Source organism: Corvus hawaiiensis, chromosome 19, assembly GCF_020740725.1.
Source record: "Corvus hawaiiensis isolate bCorHaw1 chromosome 19, bCorHaw1.pri.cur, whole genome shotgun sequence".
NCBI lineage: Eukaryota > Metazoa > Chordata > Aves > Passeriformes > Corvidae > Corvus > Corvus hawaiiensis.
In genome coordinates, this window is record NC_063231.1 from 2941643 (window position 1) to 2960411 (window position 18769).

An 18769-nucleotide genomic window follows, 5' to 3' on the forward strand; every position below is an offset into this window, starting at 1 on the left:
TGATCCCAACACCAGCAGCAGGATGGTGCCCAGGAAGAACAAAGCCATTCCCGTGTTTGACAGATCTAAATGTTCCCATTCCAAACGTACCAATGTCCACTCTGGCTCATGGATGGCGAGGAGATAACAGCACTGTCTCATGGCTGGCCAGCTCTGAGGGCTGACCAGGTCCTTCAGCTTTCCATTGCTCCTCAAACCTTATCCCAGAAAACCCTCTGGAATCTGCTCAGATTTCCCAGGATTGTCGCGGAGAGCCGGCACACGCCCACATGGCACCAAGGCCATATCACTTATGACTCTTTTCCAACAACACCCATGACTGTATTATCAGTCCATGAGGAAGGAATTCCCTGTGCCCGGAGTATCCAACCCCACTGACAGCCAGAGCTGCCTGCATTGCCACCATGGTGCTCTCATCCTTGTGCCAAGATAACCCTTGAAACACAGCACATATTCCCACTTAACAAAGCCATACAAAACGCCCCTGGCTACTGAGGTGGGTGAGATGCTCAAGCAGGACAATAATGTCAAAACAAAAAGATAAGAAAATAATAATATTTTAATATTATGTAAACACATGGACGCAGAACAATGTCAAAATATGTTAGAATATCTTGGACAATAATAATAGTAATAGAAAATGGGGTTTTCTTCATGCTTTAAGGTGAAAAAAATGGTATTGGGAAGAAGTAACAAAAATATTAGTAGAGTAAAGTCTACTTGCTCGGTAAGCGAGCTCAGCATGGTGTGAAACCGTGTATCAAAAGCATAAATCTGTAATAAAATAATGATAAAAAAATAATGGAAGGAAGATACAACAAAATCCATGCTGGCATGAGCTATGAATATATTTTCATGAAGTTCATTTTTTTGTGCTAACAAAAGAACCACTAATCTTTGCATTATAATTTACAAGAGCCAAATCTTCAAACCTATTCAAAGCAGTCCATTTGGCAATCACAGAGATCCCACCGATCCATCAGTTACCTGCAAAGGAAGAGATTTTTGTTAGTTATACCTTATTATTCTTATTATAAGAACACAACAGGCTGAAAGCAGGGCTGGGTCCTGTGGGCAGCGGGTCTGGAGCTTTCTATTTATCTAACAAAGTTACCTATGCTGGACTTATTACCAAGGATCTATGACATTTTCAGTTTCCAGTTAGCTTTAGCTAATTCCTGTTAACAAGTAATTTAGGAATAATATTTTCACACAACTGTCACGCTGCTAACCTTCTCACAGTTGCTTAAATATCTCACAAATGCTGACACTATTTTTACGAGCATGCATTCTTAGTTGCAGAAACCCTCATGTGAGATATGAAATACCATCAATGTCTATAAATACAGTAAAGATGGAGTGGCTTTCCTAGGAAGTTTCCTTGTACTCACCTCTCCATGTGAATCACTTACTCTAAAGGCACAGCTAGGCTTTTTATGGCTGCAGCAGTTGCCATAATTTATACTGGAGGGTGTAAACGCCTCAAAAAAAAAAAAGCTCAGGCTTGTGGAGATCCGGTGCTTTGAAGATGTGATCTGTAATATTCTGCCTTGCATCATTGTTTTCTATCTTAAAAGGAGGTGGCATCACCACAGAGCCGCAGCTGTGCAGGAGCCACCGCCTCATCCTCGACGTGCAGGCAAAGCCCAGACTTGCAAAGCACCTGCAACTTCTCTAATCTTGCTCTAGCAGTACTGACTAAGCACTGGGGAAAAATTCTCAGATGCTTGTTTACTGAAAATAACCTTTTAAAACTGCACCCATGTTGGAGGGTTTGAATTAAGCTGTAAAACTTCAAGAACGGGACCCACAGGTGTGAAATGGTACAAATTGATCAAAGATAATCCCATACTTTTTGGCATGGTAGGTGGTCAGGTCTTCCTGGAGGACTCTCTTCAGCAGAAAACTTACCTGTAAAATACATCCCACGTGAAAATAGGGTACAAAATTCCAATTAATATATTTGTGCTCATTTCATAAAAGGAATTTTTCTGGTCTCTCCTGCCTAAATAAAATGTGGTAACACTTTAGCTGCATAGAAGAATGAATATTTAATAGAAGACTGTCCTCTTGGCTTCCCTGGCTCTCCTCTGGCTGTGCACTCTACTCCTACAGGAACAGAGTCAAACCAGTTGTTAAACCCAGCTGGTGGTACCATCTGGGCTGTGCAAGGGCTTGGGAGCTCCCATTCTCCTTGCAGCTCCCATGTGATTCCTGTGCTCTGATCCCTGCACTTTTGCTCTTGTGATTAAGGTACTCACCTGTTCTTCAAATTAATGCTTATTAACACACTGCATCCCCTGTTGGCCATCTCACCAGGAGCAGACAGTCAGGCAGCAATCCTTTATACTTAGCAACATGTTTAGAAAACTTCACCCAAGCCTCAAGTATATATTCCTTTCCTGCTGTTTATTTTTATCCGCACACGGTGCTTTTACCCAGCCTATCCTCTTCATCCTCCTCCAACAATAAATAATCCTGACAGGTGCAGAGATTCCAGTGCCCTTTTTGTCTGATGTTTTCAAACAGGAATTTCAACAATTTTCAAAGAGCAGGACACCTGTGCTTCAGAGAGAGCCCAGCTCCCGGAGTGGTCTCTGACGCCAGCGCGTGTGGAAACACAGCCAGCAGCGATGGATTTTTGGGAGAGTACCCAGGTTTTCATGTGTGCAGTTACTTTTACTCCTTTGAAATGCTGCTGCTGCTGCTGCTGCTGCTTACAGAAGCCCTGCAGGTGGATATCAGATTCTACTTTTTCTTTTTTAACTCATTAAAAGGTGTGGTATTCTTGTATTAGCTCAGAGCGACGCTTCCTATCAGGCAGTGCTAAGAGTCCTTTTAGGAGTCTTTAAAAATAGCTTTTTACTATCAACTGGAAATAGAATTCCCCAATAGACCCTTAAATATTTATTTCCCACAACTATTTAAATGAGAAAGAGCATCACCCCCACTAGGGATCCCTTGAGGTGGAAGCAGAATGTTTACAACCAGAGTGTTGAAGTTGTGTCACCACTTGCACAGGGAAATGTTGAGTTTCCACCATGAAAATTTCCTACTTCCATTGAAGGTGGCCTCTGCCAGGGGAATTGTCTCATGCAGAGCAAACTATGCTATAGAATAACCCTTACGCACTGCAAAGAGAGAAAAAGGGGACAAAACCCCAAATACCTTGAATTACCAATCATCTCCATAGAGAAGATAGCATAAGACAGAGAAATGAGATGTTGTAGATCAAAAATTTCTAGAAAAATGGTCCTGAAAATTGGCACAAGGATGTGATGAAAATGGGCCTGAACTTGTACTCCATGTCCTCAGGTTTCTGCTTTTCCCAGAGCTCAGGGCAGCTCTGAGTCACCAGCTTGGCACTGTCCTTGTCCCAGTTCTTCCTTTCAGCCAGGACATCCCAGATCCCAGATCCCAGTCCTTCCCAGCTCGATTACATGCACTGATGGCATTTTCCTTGGATTCCCATTATTCCACAGCTATGATCACCCTTCTTTATGGCTATTTATCCTTCCTCACTGGAGTTCAGGCAATGATGACATTTTGTTTTCTTCCAGCTCCCAGTACACTGAATAGAAAAGCCCCAAATAACTTCTGTAGAAACCATGTGCAAGAAACACACCCAGTTCATCAGAAGTTCCCTATTTCCAATCACATTTGGATATTCCTATTAGCCAATAATAGGAATAATAGTCTAGTTCATATAAATCATACTGATTCTGCATTATTGTAGAAGAGCTGGTGGTTTGCAATGTTTAAGACAAAACATTACAGAGCCTTTTTATATAGGAAAATGTAGAAATATCACAATGATAATTTAGACAAATATCTTTAAAAAAAATCCCATATGCTTTATTACACAGGCTGGAAAGAAAATAAAATTATTTCTAATCCTCTTCTTCACCCCCTATAGGCAGTCTCGAAATGATCCCTTCAGGAGAAACAGGGTAAGGGAGATGAAAGATAACTGTGACATGTATTTGAAAGGCTGAGGAAAAAACCCTAATACTGAAAAAAGCACAGTTTTTCCTGGAAGAAAAATCTGGGACCAAAAGATACAACGTGGTAGCTCTCAAACTGGAGGAGAAAAGTTCTGTGAAATATGACTGAGTGAAAAGCATGTGAGTGCTGCCATAATTTGGTGTTGAGACTTATTCAGTACTTTTGGCCAAATTTCAGAGGGTCATAACCTCCTGTCTAGAAGAGATGGCTTTTTTCCAGCCCAAAATGCTCAAGATGAATAATAAGAATTTACCTGAGATTTTAAAGATGAAATGGTGTCTTCAAATTCCTTCTTGGAAGATGCTGGCATCAGCCCTTTGAGTATTTTTTCATATTCTTCTCGTACAGTAATCAACTATAACAGAACAAAGAGAAATTTTTATAGAGATGGCTGCTCTTAGATGCTGGAAAGTATATTTTTTTGCTTCTTTTGCCCAGTTTGGAGGCCAAATAAACACAGGATTGTGCTATCAAAAGGGAGAGGGAAGGAGAGAGAAGAAAGATCAGCAAAGACCTGTAAAGAGCAAAAGAGGTAAAAAAGACAAAGAAAGAAAAAGAAAAAATAAAAATAAAAAATAGATGGAGAAGGAAAAAAATGAGAAAGGAACAGTAAGGCATTTGTTTGGGACATGGTCTGAAGAAGCAATAATCATTCTTAAATCCAGCTGAACTGAGCATTTATGCAGACACACCTTGCAAATTGACAGTCAGAAGTTTTCTGTCTGTCTTTGGTGGGATCCGAACCAGGTCAGTGGGGTGACATTTGTCCCTTGCTCCCTTAGACAAGGTAAGTTACTGTTTCCCAAGATATATTTTACAAAATTTCTCAACTTCTAGGTGCTTTCATGGACATTTTAAAAAATTATTATTCACCATGCAACTATTTTTTTATTGTACTTTTTGTCTTCCTCAGCTTCATGGAGACTACAGGACTTTCAATGAGTAGATTTGAGCATCTTAGACCTGTTCCAAGACCCCAAAACAAGGAGGTTTGAATAGGGGGAAATTTTCATCTGCAACTTTATTCAACAGATGCTGAGTAAACAGGAGCTACAGAGCAGAGTTACATGAAGAGAGATCAGGTGGAAGGGTTGTGCTTCTTATCTCTCCAGAGTGGTTAGATTTGATGGAGTTTTGACCTGGGGTAACACAGAGAGTGTGGCTCAGGTCAGCCCATCACGTTCCTTCTTGGCTGAATCAGGGCCCCACATCGGTAGTTAACTCCCAATAGGATTAACTGCTTAATTCAAATTAAGCAAAGACTTTGGTGTTTTTCTGGATTAGCAGCTGAATATGTAAATAAAGGATCAAAGGGCTTTGATATCAGATTAACTCATAAAATACACTGAAACTTTCAAATGGAATCTTTTTTTTTCCCCATGGGTTACACACCAACGCCATTTGGTGCTGGTTTTACATTCCCAAATAGCTGACATCTACCACTGCAACCACAAATCCAACCCTCAGTCTTACACCTGAAGAAGCCACAGGTTCCAAATCCCAACTCCCAGAGCTCCCAGGGCTTCCACACGTGAGAACCCGAGGCCGAGTTCATCCCGACACCATCCCATGGGAACAGCAGCTCGTGCCAGAATCTGCATTATGCAGCGTGCAATTATCAATACAAAAGGAATAAAACAATCTGACGAAACGTTAGGAAAATTCTCCCTGATAGGCAGGAGGAATTGCCAAATCTCTATGCAAATGGACAATTAGAGGCTTTCCTTGGGAACTGCAAGGAAGTGATGCCACTATGCAAATCTGAAGGGAAAAAAAACAGGTGAGACAGGAAACCTCGTTTGAACTTCACTTGTGCATAAGCCAGCAATCAAAATTTATGTTTTTGAGGGCTACACCAATAAATTTATGCTACTATTTCTATCAAGGCTTCCAAAGTTATGCATAAGTACTGTGCCAGGATAAATATTTTCTGAGCCAACAGCTCATTTGGGTGGGGACCTTGATAGAGCAGAAAACATATATTTCAGTTGATTCAACATGTTCCATTTATTCTTGGTGAGACGAGACCAGAAACAGGCAGCCAGAGCAGCAAAATGCTTTTAGTTCTTAAATTTTGATTAATAAAGATCTATTTAATGGGTAAGAGGATCTGGATGATCACCTTGCCAATATGCAGATGCAACAGAAGTTTTTTTTTTACAGCTCTGTGAGGGCAATAATAATTTTCTAATTGTGCAACAGTTTTCTTGCAACCGGGTCACTGGTTTTAATGGTTTAATCTGCAGTTGTCCTCTAAATAAGTGCTTTCACAATGCTGGGAACACTTGTTATTAACTTTGCAGAGCAGCAGAGGATCATTCCCTTCTGACACAGGTGTTTCTTGGAAAGTCAGGAAGAAGAAATGTTGTATTGTGCTTTGAAGTACGGAGATATCTTACAGGGTCAGCTGAGAATGGAGAAAGAAAATGAGAAACAAGCCCTGGTAGCTGCGGTTTGGCTTGCGGCTGATCCCTTACTCAATTTCAGAGACAAGACATGCACTTTTTTTTACAGTGAAACCTGTTCTTTTGGATACAATTCCAATTTGTTTGAGAAGACAAAACATGCTACTTTCAGCTCTGCTCACTGGTAGTTGCATCACAATAAGATGAAAATAAGTGCCCAGCTGTTTCCTGCCATATTATGGTAAGCAACCTGCTGGTACTTTTGGCTGAAGTCACTATCAAGGTTTATTGACCCAACAGATAAAATAGTGCATGGCAAAAATCTAAATCTCTTCTTACAACTGAAAAATAACATTCAGTGGGCTAATGGATACTCATTTTAATGGCAGAAGGCTTTTATTTTTTAACACTTATTTTTCACCAACGAAAGCTATGTCTGCAGGGATAAGTTTTTTTGTGCCTTAAAGGCTTTTTCTGTTCTTTTATAGCCTCAAGCTGCCTCCCTAGGATCCACAAATACTGTGTCTCCTCTCGCACTCTTGAGGGATGTTTAAAATTGCAATTCTTCATCCCTCAGGAGGGCTTTAGTCTGCTGGATGAGGATGGTTCTATTTCATTTACTTGTGTTCATTTTTCTTCGGTCCTGAGAAAGCTTTTTTTTTTGAAAATTCATTTTGGTGAGTTGATTTAATCCATGAACCCCCAGGAAGGTTTTATAGCTTTTAATATTAAGCTGCCACACTGTTATTTGTTTATTCAGGTTGGTGGCTAATATATGAGGTTTTGAGTTTGACCATCAATCATCTTTGGTGTCAGCAGAAAGCTGAAGTTGCCACACATAGCTCATGTGTGCTTGGTCACGTGGTAAATTAGTAAAAAAAGAAGATATAAATAGTGACACAATTACATCAAGTGATGCAAAAAGCAGGGGACTTGGAATTTCACGGCTACACTGAACTTGTGTTGGGCACTGACCATTCTCAAAGAGAGAAAAGCTGGGTTTGATGCCCAGAAGAGAAATAGCCAAACCTGAGCTTTCCAAACCAAGCAGCCAGGCCTGGCCCAGTGCTTATCAGCAGAATCACAGAATTGTTTAGGTTGGAAAAAGCCTTTAAGATCAAGTCCAACCATGAACCAGCACTTCCAGGGTCACCACTGCTCCATGTGCCTCAGCACCACGTCCACACATCTCTGCAATCCCTCCAGGGATGGCGGCAACCACTGCCCTGGGCACTACTGCAAAATCAGCTTCAATTCTACTACTCCAAGGAGTCTTCTGGTGGCACAGCTCAGTTTTGCAGCCACTCATCTTCTCTACAAACCTCAGAGGGATGTTTTGGGGCTGGATTAGGAGCCAGTGGGAGCACATTGGCTCCTCACTGTGCTCCAGTCTCTCTCCTTCCTTTCTGAACAACCTAAGCACATCCAGGAGGAATACAGTGTCTTCACGGTGACCAGATGAATTTTAGCCATGTGCTACCAACAGCCTGCAAAGCATAGGGTATTCTGTGTCTCTTCCATGCCCTGCACCAGATCCTACTCAGGTTCCCAACACCCAAATCTTCCCTCCTTACAGCCCACAGCTCTGTGATGCTCAGTTCATCTCTGGTGCAAAATACCCATCTCATAAAAAAAAAGAATCCAAAATTCAAAAACCCCAAACAAACACAATCTTCTCCAGACCTTCCACCTGTAAATGACTTTATCAGAACCAGGGGAGCATAAGGAAACTGCAAAAGAAACTCTGAAGTAAATGAAGGGACCACAGAAAGTTGTTCGAGTTCCTCTAAAAAAAAAATCTTGTCTCAAAGGGCATGAAGTTAACGTGTTTATGTCAGATAAGAATCAAAAGACAGTTGCCTTAACCAGGGTGTTGTGGCTTTTTAAAAATCTTAATTTCTGCCTGTTTATAATATTTGTGCAGGATAATGTGTGCCAGGGAATACTAGAATAGTGACCAAAAGGCATAATTAGGATCTTCTAGTTGTTACCAAATTTTCTCCATGTTTCAGGATGAATAAGTAATTTCCTCTCTCTCCTAAATCTTTTCCTATTTAAACGATTGTGTGCTATAATGCTGTTTAAAAGAAAAAAATCCTTAAAAAGGTTATGGATCTGTTCTGCAACATCTCTGAATGGAGACAGGAAAGACCTGCTGCAATAAATCTGAAGACAGGTTAGGGTTCCAAAAAGGTAAAAATAACCCCTTCAGTCTTAGGGAGATCATTTAATCTCAGAATAAAGTCTCCTCTTTCTAAATGAGGATAATAATAATAACAATAACAATAATAATAATAATAATATTATTGCATAGGTCAGCTTCATTCAGGTGGTTTGAAGACTGCTGAAGGAATTTTCTGAAAGCATTTTGAGAAGGGCAAGTGAAGGACAAATTATTACAGTGTCATCCCAATTTAAAAAACTTAATCAACAAAAAAAAGAAGAACCAAAAAACCCACCAAAAAAGACAAACCAAAATGCAACCAAAAACCCGAACAAACATGCAAAGAGTGATTAATCACTTCTTGTTTGTGTCCCCCCTAATTGCAGAGACTCCTTCTTTGCTTCTCAGCACTCCTGAAGTTTTAAGCAAGCACAGCTCCACTCCCACAAAACCTCTGTGAGCCCAGATGTGCCCTTTCCTCCCTCAGCTGGCCTGCAGGACGCTGAGCAATGTCCCTGAACCAGGAACAAACCAACCAAAATTGGCAATTTCCTTAAATTTCAGATCTCTCCGGTTTCTATTGTAAGAGAACATTTAACTGGAGCTTGAAATCTTCTGCAGTGATTTTTCCTAATGAAGAATCCAATGATGCATCAATTGTTTCAGTGAAGATCAAGGTCTGAACATTTGTCTTTTCAGAAAATCATCAAACACGAATATCTGCTGCTTTTGAGTCCACATTCTCTCTGGTTTCAGGCACTGGGAATTTCAACTCTCACTGTGCAAGGCCGCTGAAATATGGTTCCCCCAGATTTAGAGGAACAGCATGCAACTCGATACAAATGTTCTCGGGTTCTTAAGAAAAGTAATGAACACCATAAATCCCATTAATTCGGCTCAGCTGAAAACAGCGACCGGGCAAGATCAGCTAAGCAAGTTATTTTGTCAAGTGACCACCATGTTGCTCTCCACTGAGAAAATCCTGCTGGAGCACCTCCCCTGTACTGACAGTTCCAATAAAACATAAATTGGTGGCATAGCCGTCCCCTTTGTTTGTCTGTCTGTAGCCAGTAAACCATCCCAGCATCCAAGACATTTTTGCCTTGTTGTTTTACTAACCCACGGGGACCTCCAGCCCTGCCGAGCTCCTCGCTGGGCACTGAGTTTGCTGCTCCAGGTCATTTTTTTCTTTTCCCAACCTGCATCCAAGTGGCCTTATTACTTCAGTGGCTTGTGTTCCCATCTCTCTTTTCTTAACCAAGATCTCCCACCTGGAAAATCCTCTGTTTGTAGTTAAGCAATCTGAGTCCATATAATTCATAGCTGCAAAAGAAGCTTTTTGAAAAAACCACCACTGGGCTGCATATGGCAAGAACAGCATTCCTGGGATTACACGACTTGGAGAGGAATAAAAGCTTTCACTGTCAACACCAGGGAACAACCAGGAATGTTGTGGCTAGAAAATTCACGCTGTTCTCTCAGCCTCCCCCTCTCCAGGGCTCTGCTATTGTTACAGCTGGGATTTGGAGGATCCCGGACTTATTTTCTTCTCCTTCCAGATGACTCATGGCAGATGCCATCTTTGCTCCCCCAGCACTCTTCCCCTCAGCTCCTGTCACTGCCAATTCCTTTGCTGGCCCAGGACGTTGGGATTGCAGAGGAAGGTGAGGGAACATGGGAGGAAACCCCCCTGACACCCCCTGATCCAGAGGAACCAGACCCAAACCAGCCCAGCTGCTCCCCAGTGCTGCTGGGCCAAAGCTGAAAACACAGAATCACAGAATATTCTGGGCTGGAAGGGACCCACAAGGATCATCAGGTCCAACACATGGGGTTAATTTCAGTCTCTGGCCATTCCTAATGCGCTATAAGGATAATTAAGTATGAAATAAAGCTCTGAGCATCTCTGACACCACTGCTGGAACACATTTATGTGTTTTGGTTTTTCATTCCAGCACGTTACCTTCCACACAATCCCTCCCATTCGGGGTGGCTCAGCAGGGAGAGGTTACAGTGCCTGATTCAGGAGGTGCTGAGTGCTCCCCAACACCAGCGAGAGCTGACAAAGCTCAGCAGCAGCAGGATCAGGCTCCGGATTTTCACACCGACTGTGTGAACAAGCAAATATCTGTAGATAATAATCAGAAGCTACTTTTACGACCACCATTTCCAAGAACAAAAATCCAACCAGCGTCTCAACTGGAAAAGCAGCTGCCAGGCTTGCAGAGCCTCAGGGCTGGGCAAGGATGGGCAGTGCAGGAGAACCATGGCTGCGCTGCCTGGGTGGAATTCCCATGGATGGCATACAGTGCTGACTACACTGACAACAAAATAAATAGTACCTTAGAATTTACATGAAGTTAAAGATCACCATAAAGTTGGTCTTTTCCAGTCCTTTTTACCTCCACTGTCTAGAAAGAGAGACTGGGACAGTTCCCTAATTAAACAGGCATTGCTGGGAGCTAAACTGGAGGTGTTGCTGCTCTGCTCATCCATTGGCTCCTTCAGACATTCCCATTTCTTCTTTTTCTTTTAATTCCCTGCAATAAGCACCAGTATCGCTGTTCCTTGCAGTCCTACTTTAACAGCTTCTGAAAGAGCAAAGTTCCCTTAATGGATAGTATGTAAGCAAACCACAGATGCTCTAAAATGAGGTACTGCCCTCTTAAAAGAAAGATCTCTCTCAGTCACTATTATTTAAGACAAAGAGCAAGAAAAGTGACATTTTAAAATAATCTCTCATTCCTGCATGCTGCCATATGAGAGCATATTCTATTCTCTTTTGGTAACAATTCCCTTTTCCCTTTTAACTATTTGTCCTGTACTTTCTGTTTGCTGTCTTTCTCCAGCTGTCCACCAAGCTCCAATAATTCATTCTGTTCTATTCAGGAGGCGAATATTTGTGTATTTTCCAGTTGTGTCTGATTACCAAAGCTAACATTTGATCACTGACTTCCACACATGCACCATCATCCTCGACTCCTTTCCCTTTGACAGTTGCACAGTTGGTGAGAGCCTCCTCTCCCGCAGTTCCTGCCATATGGAGCTCCTGGGAACTTTAAACTCCATTGATTTCCAGCTCCTTTCAAATCCCACCTGCAAAGCTGTTTTTTTGTGCTTGAATCTCAGCTTCTATCTCCTCCTGCTAATCTGAAACCTCATGCTATACAGAATAATTTACTATATTCATCGTAATTCTCTTTCCTTTCATAGCTGGCAAATAAAGAAAATGATACACAAATATAAAATGTGTCAAATGCAAAATCGTGATTTATCCTAACAATCTCAGTCTTAATGAAAAACTGAAGGGTGCTGTTGTATCAAAGTGATTAATGAATATATGAGTGGATTTGAGCATAAGGTAGACAGACTACTAAGGTAAAAAGGGGTAGAATTGAGCTCCAAATAATGTCTGTGGTCATTTATGGTACCTAAGTCTACAATGCCCCATCACTGGAAGTGTTCAAGGTTGGGCTAGACGGCTTGGAGCAACCTGGCCTAAGGAAGGTGTCCCTGACCATGGCAGGGGCTGGTACTGGCTAATCTTTAAGGTCCCTTTGATGCCTTTTCCTGGTCTTAAAATCAAGAGTCATATACGGTTAGAAGGGGAAAAGGGATTTTACCTTGGTATTTATTTTAAGGATCCTTAGGTGTACACGTCCAGGTCATATGCATTGAAATGCACCCCGCCGAATATGCCCCCCTCAAAAGTTCTGGTAGAACATTATAGGTTTTACTAATTAGCAGATCTATCAAAGATTCCCCAGTGAGAGGCTCGAGTGAGCCCCCCTCCCCAAGGAACCTTCCCCTGGATCTTCTATCTCAGTTTACAGAATGTGTTCTGGAGAGGACCTTGGGCTCTGGGGCACACTGATCCCTGGCTACCAATCTTCTAAGATGTTGAGTCTCCGAGCTGAACAAACAAGGCCAAGAATGTAGGCAAAAAGCACTAAGAATACAGAAGTTGTAAAAAAGGTACAACAGGGGTATAAAAGAAAAGGCAAAAGATCATCATGGCATCACTTTCCAACCCAAACAAAATTCTATGAAGTCAACATTGCCATACACCTATGGGGCACCTATATCCATGAAAAGCCCCTTCCAGAGATACAACCAGGATCAGACTGATTCCCTCCTCTGGGAGGAGGGAAGGCTGAAAAGACACCCAGAACCTCCCCAGAACTGGATGCTGTGGTCTGTGTGTGCCAAACAGCCCGAGCAGTGCTCCCGCTCCCATTGGATTCTTCACTGCTGCTCTCTGGCTCTCCAACATCTTCTTTTCAATAAATACTTTAAATGTGAAATTTTCTCACCACAAGTAGTTAGCAAAGAAATCCCCTATTGTGCAGATGTGAAACCATCAGATTTTCAGCCTGTGGGGAGCTGTGTCCCTCTGCCTGTTGGTCTTCTGCATTTTTCACAAGGTTTTATGGGAAGAAAACAACTGAAGCACACAGGTCCCTCCTGAGCCCAGTGCTGAGGGTGTCAGCAGAGCAGTGGGTGCAGGAGACACCACAAGGTCCCTCAGCCACACAGAACTGCACAAAAACCAAACACTCTTCAAATCCATCCTCTCGGATCCGTGCTGGTCACAGACAGAAACTGCAGGAACTATTTTAATGTGACAGTATTTGGTGGTGTAGTTCCTGAAAATCACAGTGGAAATTTCTCTCAGGTTCTCACTCTCCTCCCCACGGCTCCAGAGGCTGCTGAGCCACAGCAAGGGCTGCTCTCAGTGAAGCACTGCTGAGGTTTAAGATCGTCCACATCCAGGCTGAGCTTCCCATTTCTGTGGGAGCAGAAATGGCTCTCTGGGGGAGAAATTTTGGAAGCATTTCAGTGACGTGGGTTGAAGCAAGCAGAGCAAACAGCAGAATTTCATCACCACCTCCAGCCGTGCTGACTGGTTGGATCTCAGTTTCCAAAGTGGCTCACAAAGGCTCCCTCCATCCTCCTCACTTGCAGCTGGCCGCAAAGCCAACCTGGGCTTTTAAGTAACCTAACCTAGAGCTTATTTGCCTGATTCTGGGAGACTGTAACATGTTCTGAGAAAGACAACACTTTGAAAAAGTCTGGGAATTTCAGGCAGGGACCCCAGGCTGCCATCTGATGGTATTTAAAACTCTCTGATACCTTTAAAAATCACAGAATCATGGAATCATGGAATGGTTGGGGTTGGAAGGGACATGAAAGATCCTCTCGTTCCAATCCCACTGCCATGGGCAGGGACAACTTCACTAGATAATTTCTAAGAAGAAATATGGACAAAAAGCCCTAAACTAATGGGCTAATATTACTCAAGTGTCCCAGCCAACATACTAAGAACTCCTCGGGACTCATACCATGGACATCAATGTCTATTGCTCATCTGTATCTCACTGATTCCTTGCTCCCAGCTCCACAAATCCACTGGCAGCAGCACTATTCCCAGCAAGGAGAAGGTGTGGCAAGCCTTAGAAGTTTCCCTGTGCTACACAGCAACTGAAATTTCAGAAGGATGCATCACAGCATTCATCTGACAACAAATATATTTAGTTGGCATGGAAACAGTAAGTTGGGCTGAATGTGGTAAATATCCAGCAGTCATAAAAAATCGAGCAAGTCAGGATAATAAACATTAGAAATGAAAACTGGCTGAATGCTTTTGAATCATGGCTCTTTTACAATTATCACTCCTGTTTTCATTTGAACATGAGTGAAATCCACTTAAACTAAGCTGTTCCATTTTATGCCAAATACTTCTATAACATCCTCATTCAGATAACTCCTTTCTCCTTTTTTTATAATCTGTTTGAGGAAAAAGAAATTAAAGGGCTGAAAACCTCCATTGCTATTCTCCTTCATTTCCTCAGCAATATTAATGAATTGAACCTAATTGATTTTCTGTCTGAGAATCTCTCTACTTTAAGACTCTATTTATGACTTGACTGCTTGGAGGTATCCCTATGGTTTGAGTACCTATAGTGTTGCTACTTTAGTTGTTTGCAAAGACAAGGAACTTTTCCCCCCTCTATTATCCCAAATTTGATATCATACTCAATCCAGATCTATGGGTAGAAACATTAGAACAAGGAATGAAAAGAATAGGATTTTTTTTCTGAGAAATTTCTTGCGTGTAATTCCCAAAGGACAGATTCCTGGAGCTTTTTAGTAAACTGAGTTGGGGTGATTACCCTTGAAAAAAGAATTTGAAATGAAATGAATGCTAAAGAAGTCTAGGTAGTAAAAAGGATCACTACCATGAATTTTTATACAGGCCCCAATTCAGCAAAACTTGTTGCACATGCCTAAATTCCTGGATTTGTTCAGCTCTCAGTGATGTGTGTCATTTTTAATTACACATTCACAGGATGTAGAGACTCCTGTATGAACAATGGAGATTTTTTAACTATGACTGACAAATGCACAAAGCCACAGGACTTAAGAAATGTTTAGTAGGAAATCTCGTCTCACATTAGATCCAGGCACACATCAGAGACAACCAAGGGATACATTCGCTCCAAGAGTACATGATACAGGAACACAATGGGATCACTCGACAGGAAGCTGATCCCAGAGTTATGTAGGACTGAGATACAAGAAACTTCAGTGCTGCTTTGCAAGGAAATGGTTTGGACACACCCAAATTTGCCAGAAACCTTCCCAGACTGCTTTAACAGTCTTGTGACCGTACATATTTAACAACAACAATATATAGAAAACGATATATTAGAGTTTTTACATTCACTTTCCATGAATACAATTATTTATGTCTCAAGAAGCTGGACATCCAATTTTTAAAGGAAATATCCAACACTTTGACCTGAAGAAAGATGATACAGCTCTGAGACTCCACTCTCCAAGTGCAGCATTACTGAACACTGGAAAACCAGGACAGAGACAGGACAACCTTTATGGAAAAGATAAAATAATTTAGGCCAGCACTTTTGAGAAATGTGATTGGAACCCATCACTCAGAGATCGTTGCCATATGGCACCACTGGTGAGACAACACAGACACAACGTGATTGCACCAACCCACACTGTAAAATGGGAGAGAAAAACTAAACAGGAGTAAACACGAGTTCATCCAAGAACACAAAGTATGGGAATGGAAAAGCTCCATAAAAACAACACCTCCTCTCCAACTGCAGCACCACACTCGCCTCTAGAACAGCTCAGGGTTTGCTGACAGCCCAACGTATTTTCTCCCCTTTATCTATAAGATAGTCCGTCTCCCTGGATAATTACAATAATGAAAGGTTAAGCCTGTGTGATCACCAGAGGGTCACTGTAACAAAGAGTTAAACTTTGTGGCTCTGTCAGCCACTCTTAAAGGCTGAAGAGTTATAAGGACATTGCACTGGAAAAACAGCCAACATGGAGCACCAAGATACCACCCAACAAGCCATAACGAGAAACAGCTTTTTAGTTTTAATTAAAAGCACAACAAAATGTTTTTTCATGTCTCATTCATTTGTTTGTTGTTGTTATAGAATCAAAACACAAGATTTTTGCTTTTAATGAAAAACAGAAGCTCTTTAACCCTCTCTCCTCCTTATTTATAGACATGTAAAAGCTTGGAAAAGTGGCTTTTGTAATGGCGCCAGCACAAATCTCCATGTTTTATACAATTCTGATTCACACAGTATTTGGTAAAAGCAGAAAGCAAGTTACTGCCCTGAAAATTTCAACTCCCTGATCGGCTGATGAGTTGGTAACTACTGTTAACACTTGATGAACATGTTTACAGGTAGCCTGGCCAAACCTAGTAACTGGAAACATGTCAGAGCTGTCACTTTTCCGTTTTTCTTCTGGAGAGATAAGCAGAACTAATGAATTAGCCGGTCACAGAGAAGACAAATAACAACTTCCAAAATGCTTGTCTGCAAAATAGACTGAAGCCACCTAAACCAAACCAGCTTCAGCGGCTCCAGCTGCTTCAGGAAGTCCCAATGGATGAAAGGCAGAGACAAAATCATTGATGAACTTGGATATGAGCTCTACCAAATCTGCCAACACAACTCTGCAGGAAAAGCTCAAAGATGGACAGCACACTGTAATTTCAATAACATTCCTGTTCCATTATACTGGGGAACAGGATGTTACCATCTGAACTAGTTCTTCATTAATTACGCCTGGACAGGAGAGTTCTGTAGGTTAGCTTGGAGAAGATGCTCATGTAGGAGGAAACCTTGAAGGCAGAAAGGGGGGCCCACCCTGTGAATCTGCATGTGCAGCCTTCTACCTCTGTATTTCATGAGTCACTTTTTATTTCTTCTTCTGGATCCTTCTCAAAATGGGTCAGAAAAAAAAAAAAAAAAGGCAAAATGGCAGTGGCAGAGACTAAAGAAAAACATAAAAAATGAAGAAATTTGGAAGAGGATGTCCCTCATAGCGTGCAGCCAGTGCTGTTCCCTGGGAGGGACAACCATGCATTAAAGAGCTGATTTTCCTCCTTCTTTTCCAGGAGACTGAAGCCAAAATGCAATGCTTGTAGGCCAGCTCACTCACTACACCAAACTCCTCCAAGTGCTGCAGGCGCTGCAGCTAAGGATGAGCCTGGCCCAACATCTGGATTTGGGAGGCAGAGGGGGGACAGAAAGGAACAGCTCATCACTGACATTCCAGAGAGGAAATACATGAATTAAACACCAAGGGTGACAGAGGATTCCCATGTGCCAGTAGGATAACAAAAACTGAGGAAAAAATACTTGAAATTAATTACTATTACTCTTCTATAACCACCCCAACTGATTATTCCTGCAGGTATAGAGTTAGAAATGCTTCACGTAGGATACATGCTGTTGATATTGTTTACTCAGCACCAAATAAAGTTCTCAAATGCTTCAAAATCTGATTTGTATTAGAAATATATAAATTCCTATCTGATTCAGGTATTCATCAGCTGCATATTCTCCTGCATATTTCAATTTAATCTGGTTTGAATGCAGATCATTGACTTTCTGTTCCTGTACTGCCTGTAAACAACACACTCTATTCTGCTCAAAGCACACTAAATAATCTCTGACTTCACTGGAAGTGTCCAGAAGAATTTTAGCACTATTAATCATCTGAAACTGTTTACAGACATGTTTGGACAATGAATGCAGAAGATCAGGACTAAAGATCATTTTTAGCGGTTATTTTCCAATTCCCTTCATACAAACCATTAAAGAACAGGTTCAAATAGTCTCAGAAACCTCTATTAAAACACTACAGTCAGTTGAAAACAGTTCAAAATAAATGCATCATTTAACAGCTAGAATAGCTGAAATACCAACTTGCAATAGAGAGCAGCAGATAAGTATTTGCCTGAAGAGTTCAGACAGTTTAATTCTCTTTTATTACCAACGAAACAGAAAAGAAAGCTATCTGGGAATTTTGCAGGAAAATATGTGCTTTTGCTTTGATGGAAGGTATTATTTTTAACCGTTGCACCTCCTGGCTCAAGGGATGGGGACAGCACCCAGTACCTGCTCCTGGGCCTTGAGCTCGTTGCGCTGGAGCCTCCTCTGAGCATCATAAATCTGCCCACGGTAATTCTCCACCTCGTCCTGCAAGGCCTGGAACAACACCAAGGGATGCAAAACACACGTGAGAAACATGGGACGGCAGCAAAACTTCCAGGTCACGTCTTCCAGCAAGCTGGGGAAAGAAGCGGAGCACTCTGAGTCCAGCTGAACTTCGTGCTAAGATGTGACAGAGGCAGTTTGGCCACTCAAAAAAGTTACTTTGCACAGGTGGGACCACTGACTGAACAGGAGTAGGTACATCTTAAAAGTCCTATCTTATTATAGGCTACAAGTATTCATCCTAAAAATGTAATAAATACCCTCAAAGCCTGGAAGGCAAATGGAAATATTGCAACATTTGCATTTGCAAATGTGCCGGGTTTTTGTTGTCATCCCCTCTGTACAACCTGAGCTTCCTAGGAGGAGTTTTGCAGTGTACCAACAATCTTTTCTCTAAGCCAGAGTAATCCTCTCTTTGGAAAACAATGTCTGGAATTTGCAGTGGAAATGTATTCCATATTACTGAAATGGGATGCTGGCCGAGATGAGGGGCTCCCCTCCTGCCCTGTAGTCAAATCTAGCATGTGATCTACAAATGAAGTATAAATGGCAATAAAAAAAAGGAATATTATGATCGTGTCACTTTACCACAACTACCCAATCTTTATTTAGTTCAGAAGTAATCGTTCCTAAACCAAGCT

At 41.7% G+C, this 18769-nt stretch overlaps 1 protein-coding gene across 5 annotated transcripts in view; it reads right to left on the minus strand.

Annotated features, from left to right (window-relative positions):
- Window positions 1-540: 540 nt before the first annotated feature.
- CEP112 (centrosomal protein 112) overlaps window positions 541-18769 on the minus strand; it is a 158266-nt gene continuing 140037 nt past the window's right edge. For 3 of the 5 annotated variants that reach the window (XM_048323681.1, XM_048323680.1, XM_048323685.1), the window contains 4 exons: window positions 18030-18119; window positions 4259-4360; window positions 1853-1911; window positions 541-987 (listed from right to left, as the gene is read on the minus strand). In XM_048323681.1, coding sequence (XP_048179638.1) covers window positions 984-987; window positions 1853-1911; window positions 4259-4360; window positions 18030-18119 — 255 coding nt within the window. In that variant the 3' untranslated portion in view covers window positions 541-983. The remainder of the gene's footprint in view (window positions 988-1852; window positions 1912-4258; window positions 4361-18029; window positions 18120-18769) is intronic. The other 2 variants (XM_048323684.1, XM_048323682.1) reach the window with 2 other exon arrangements.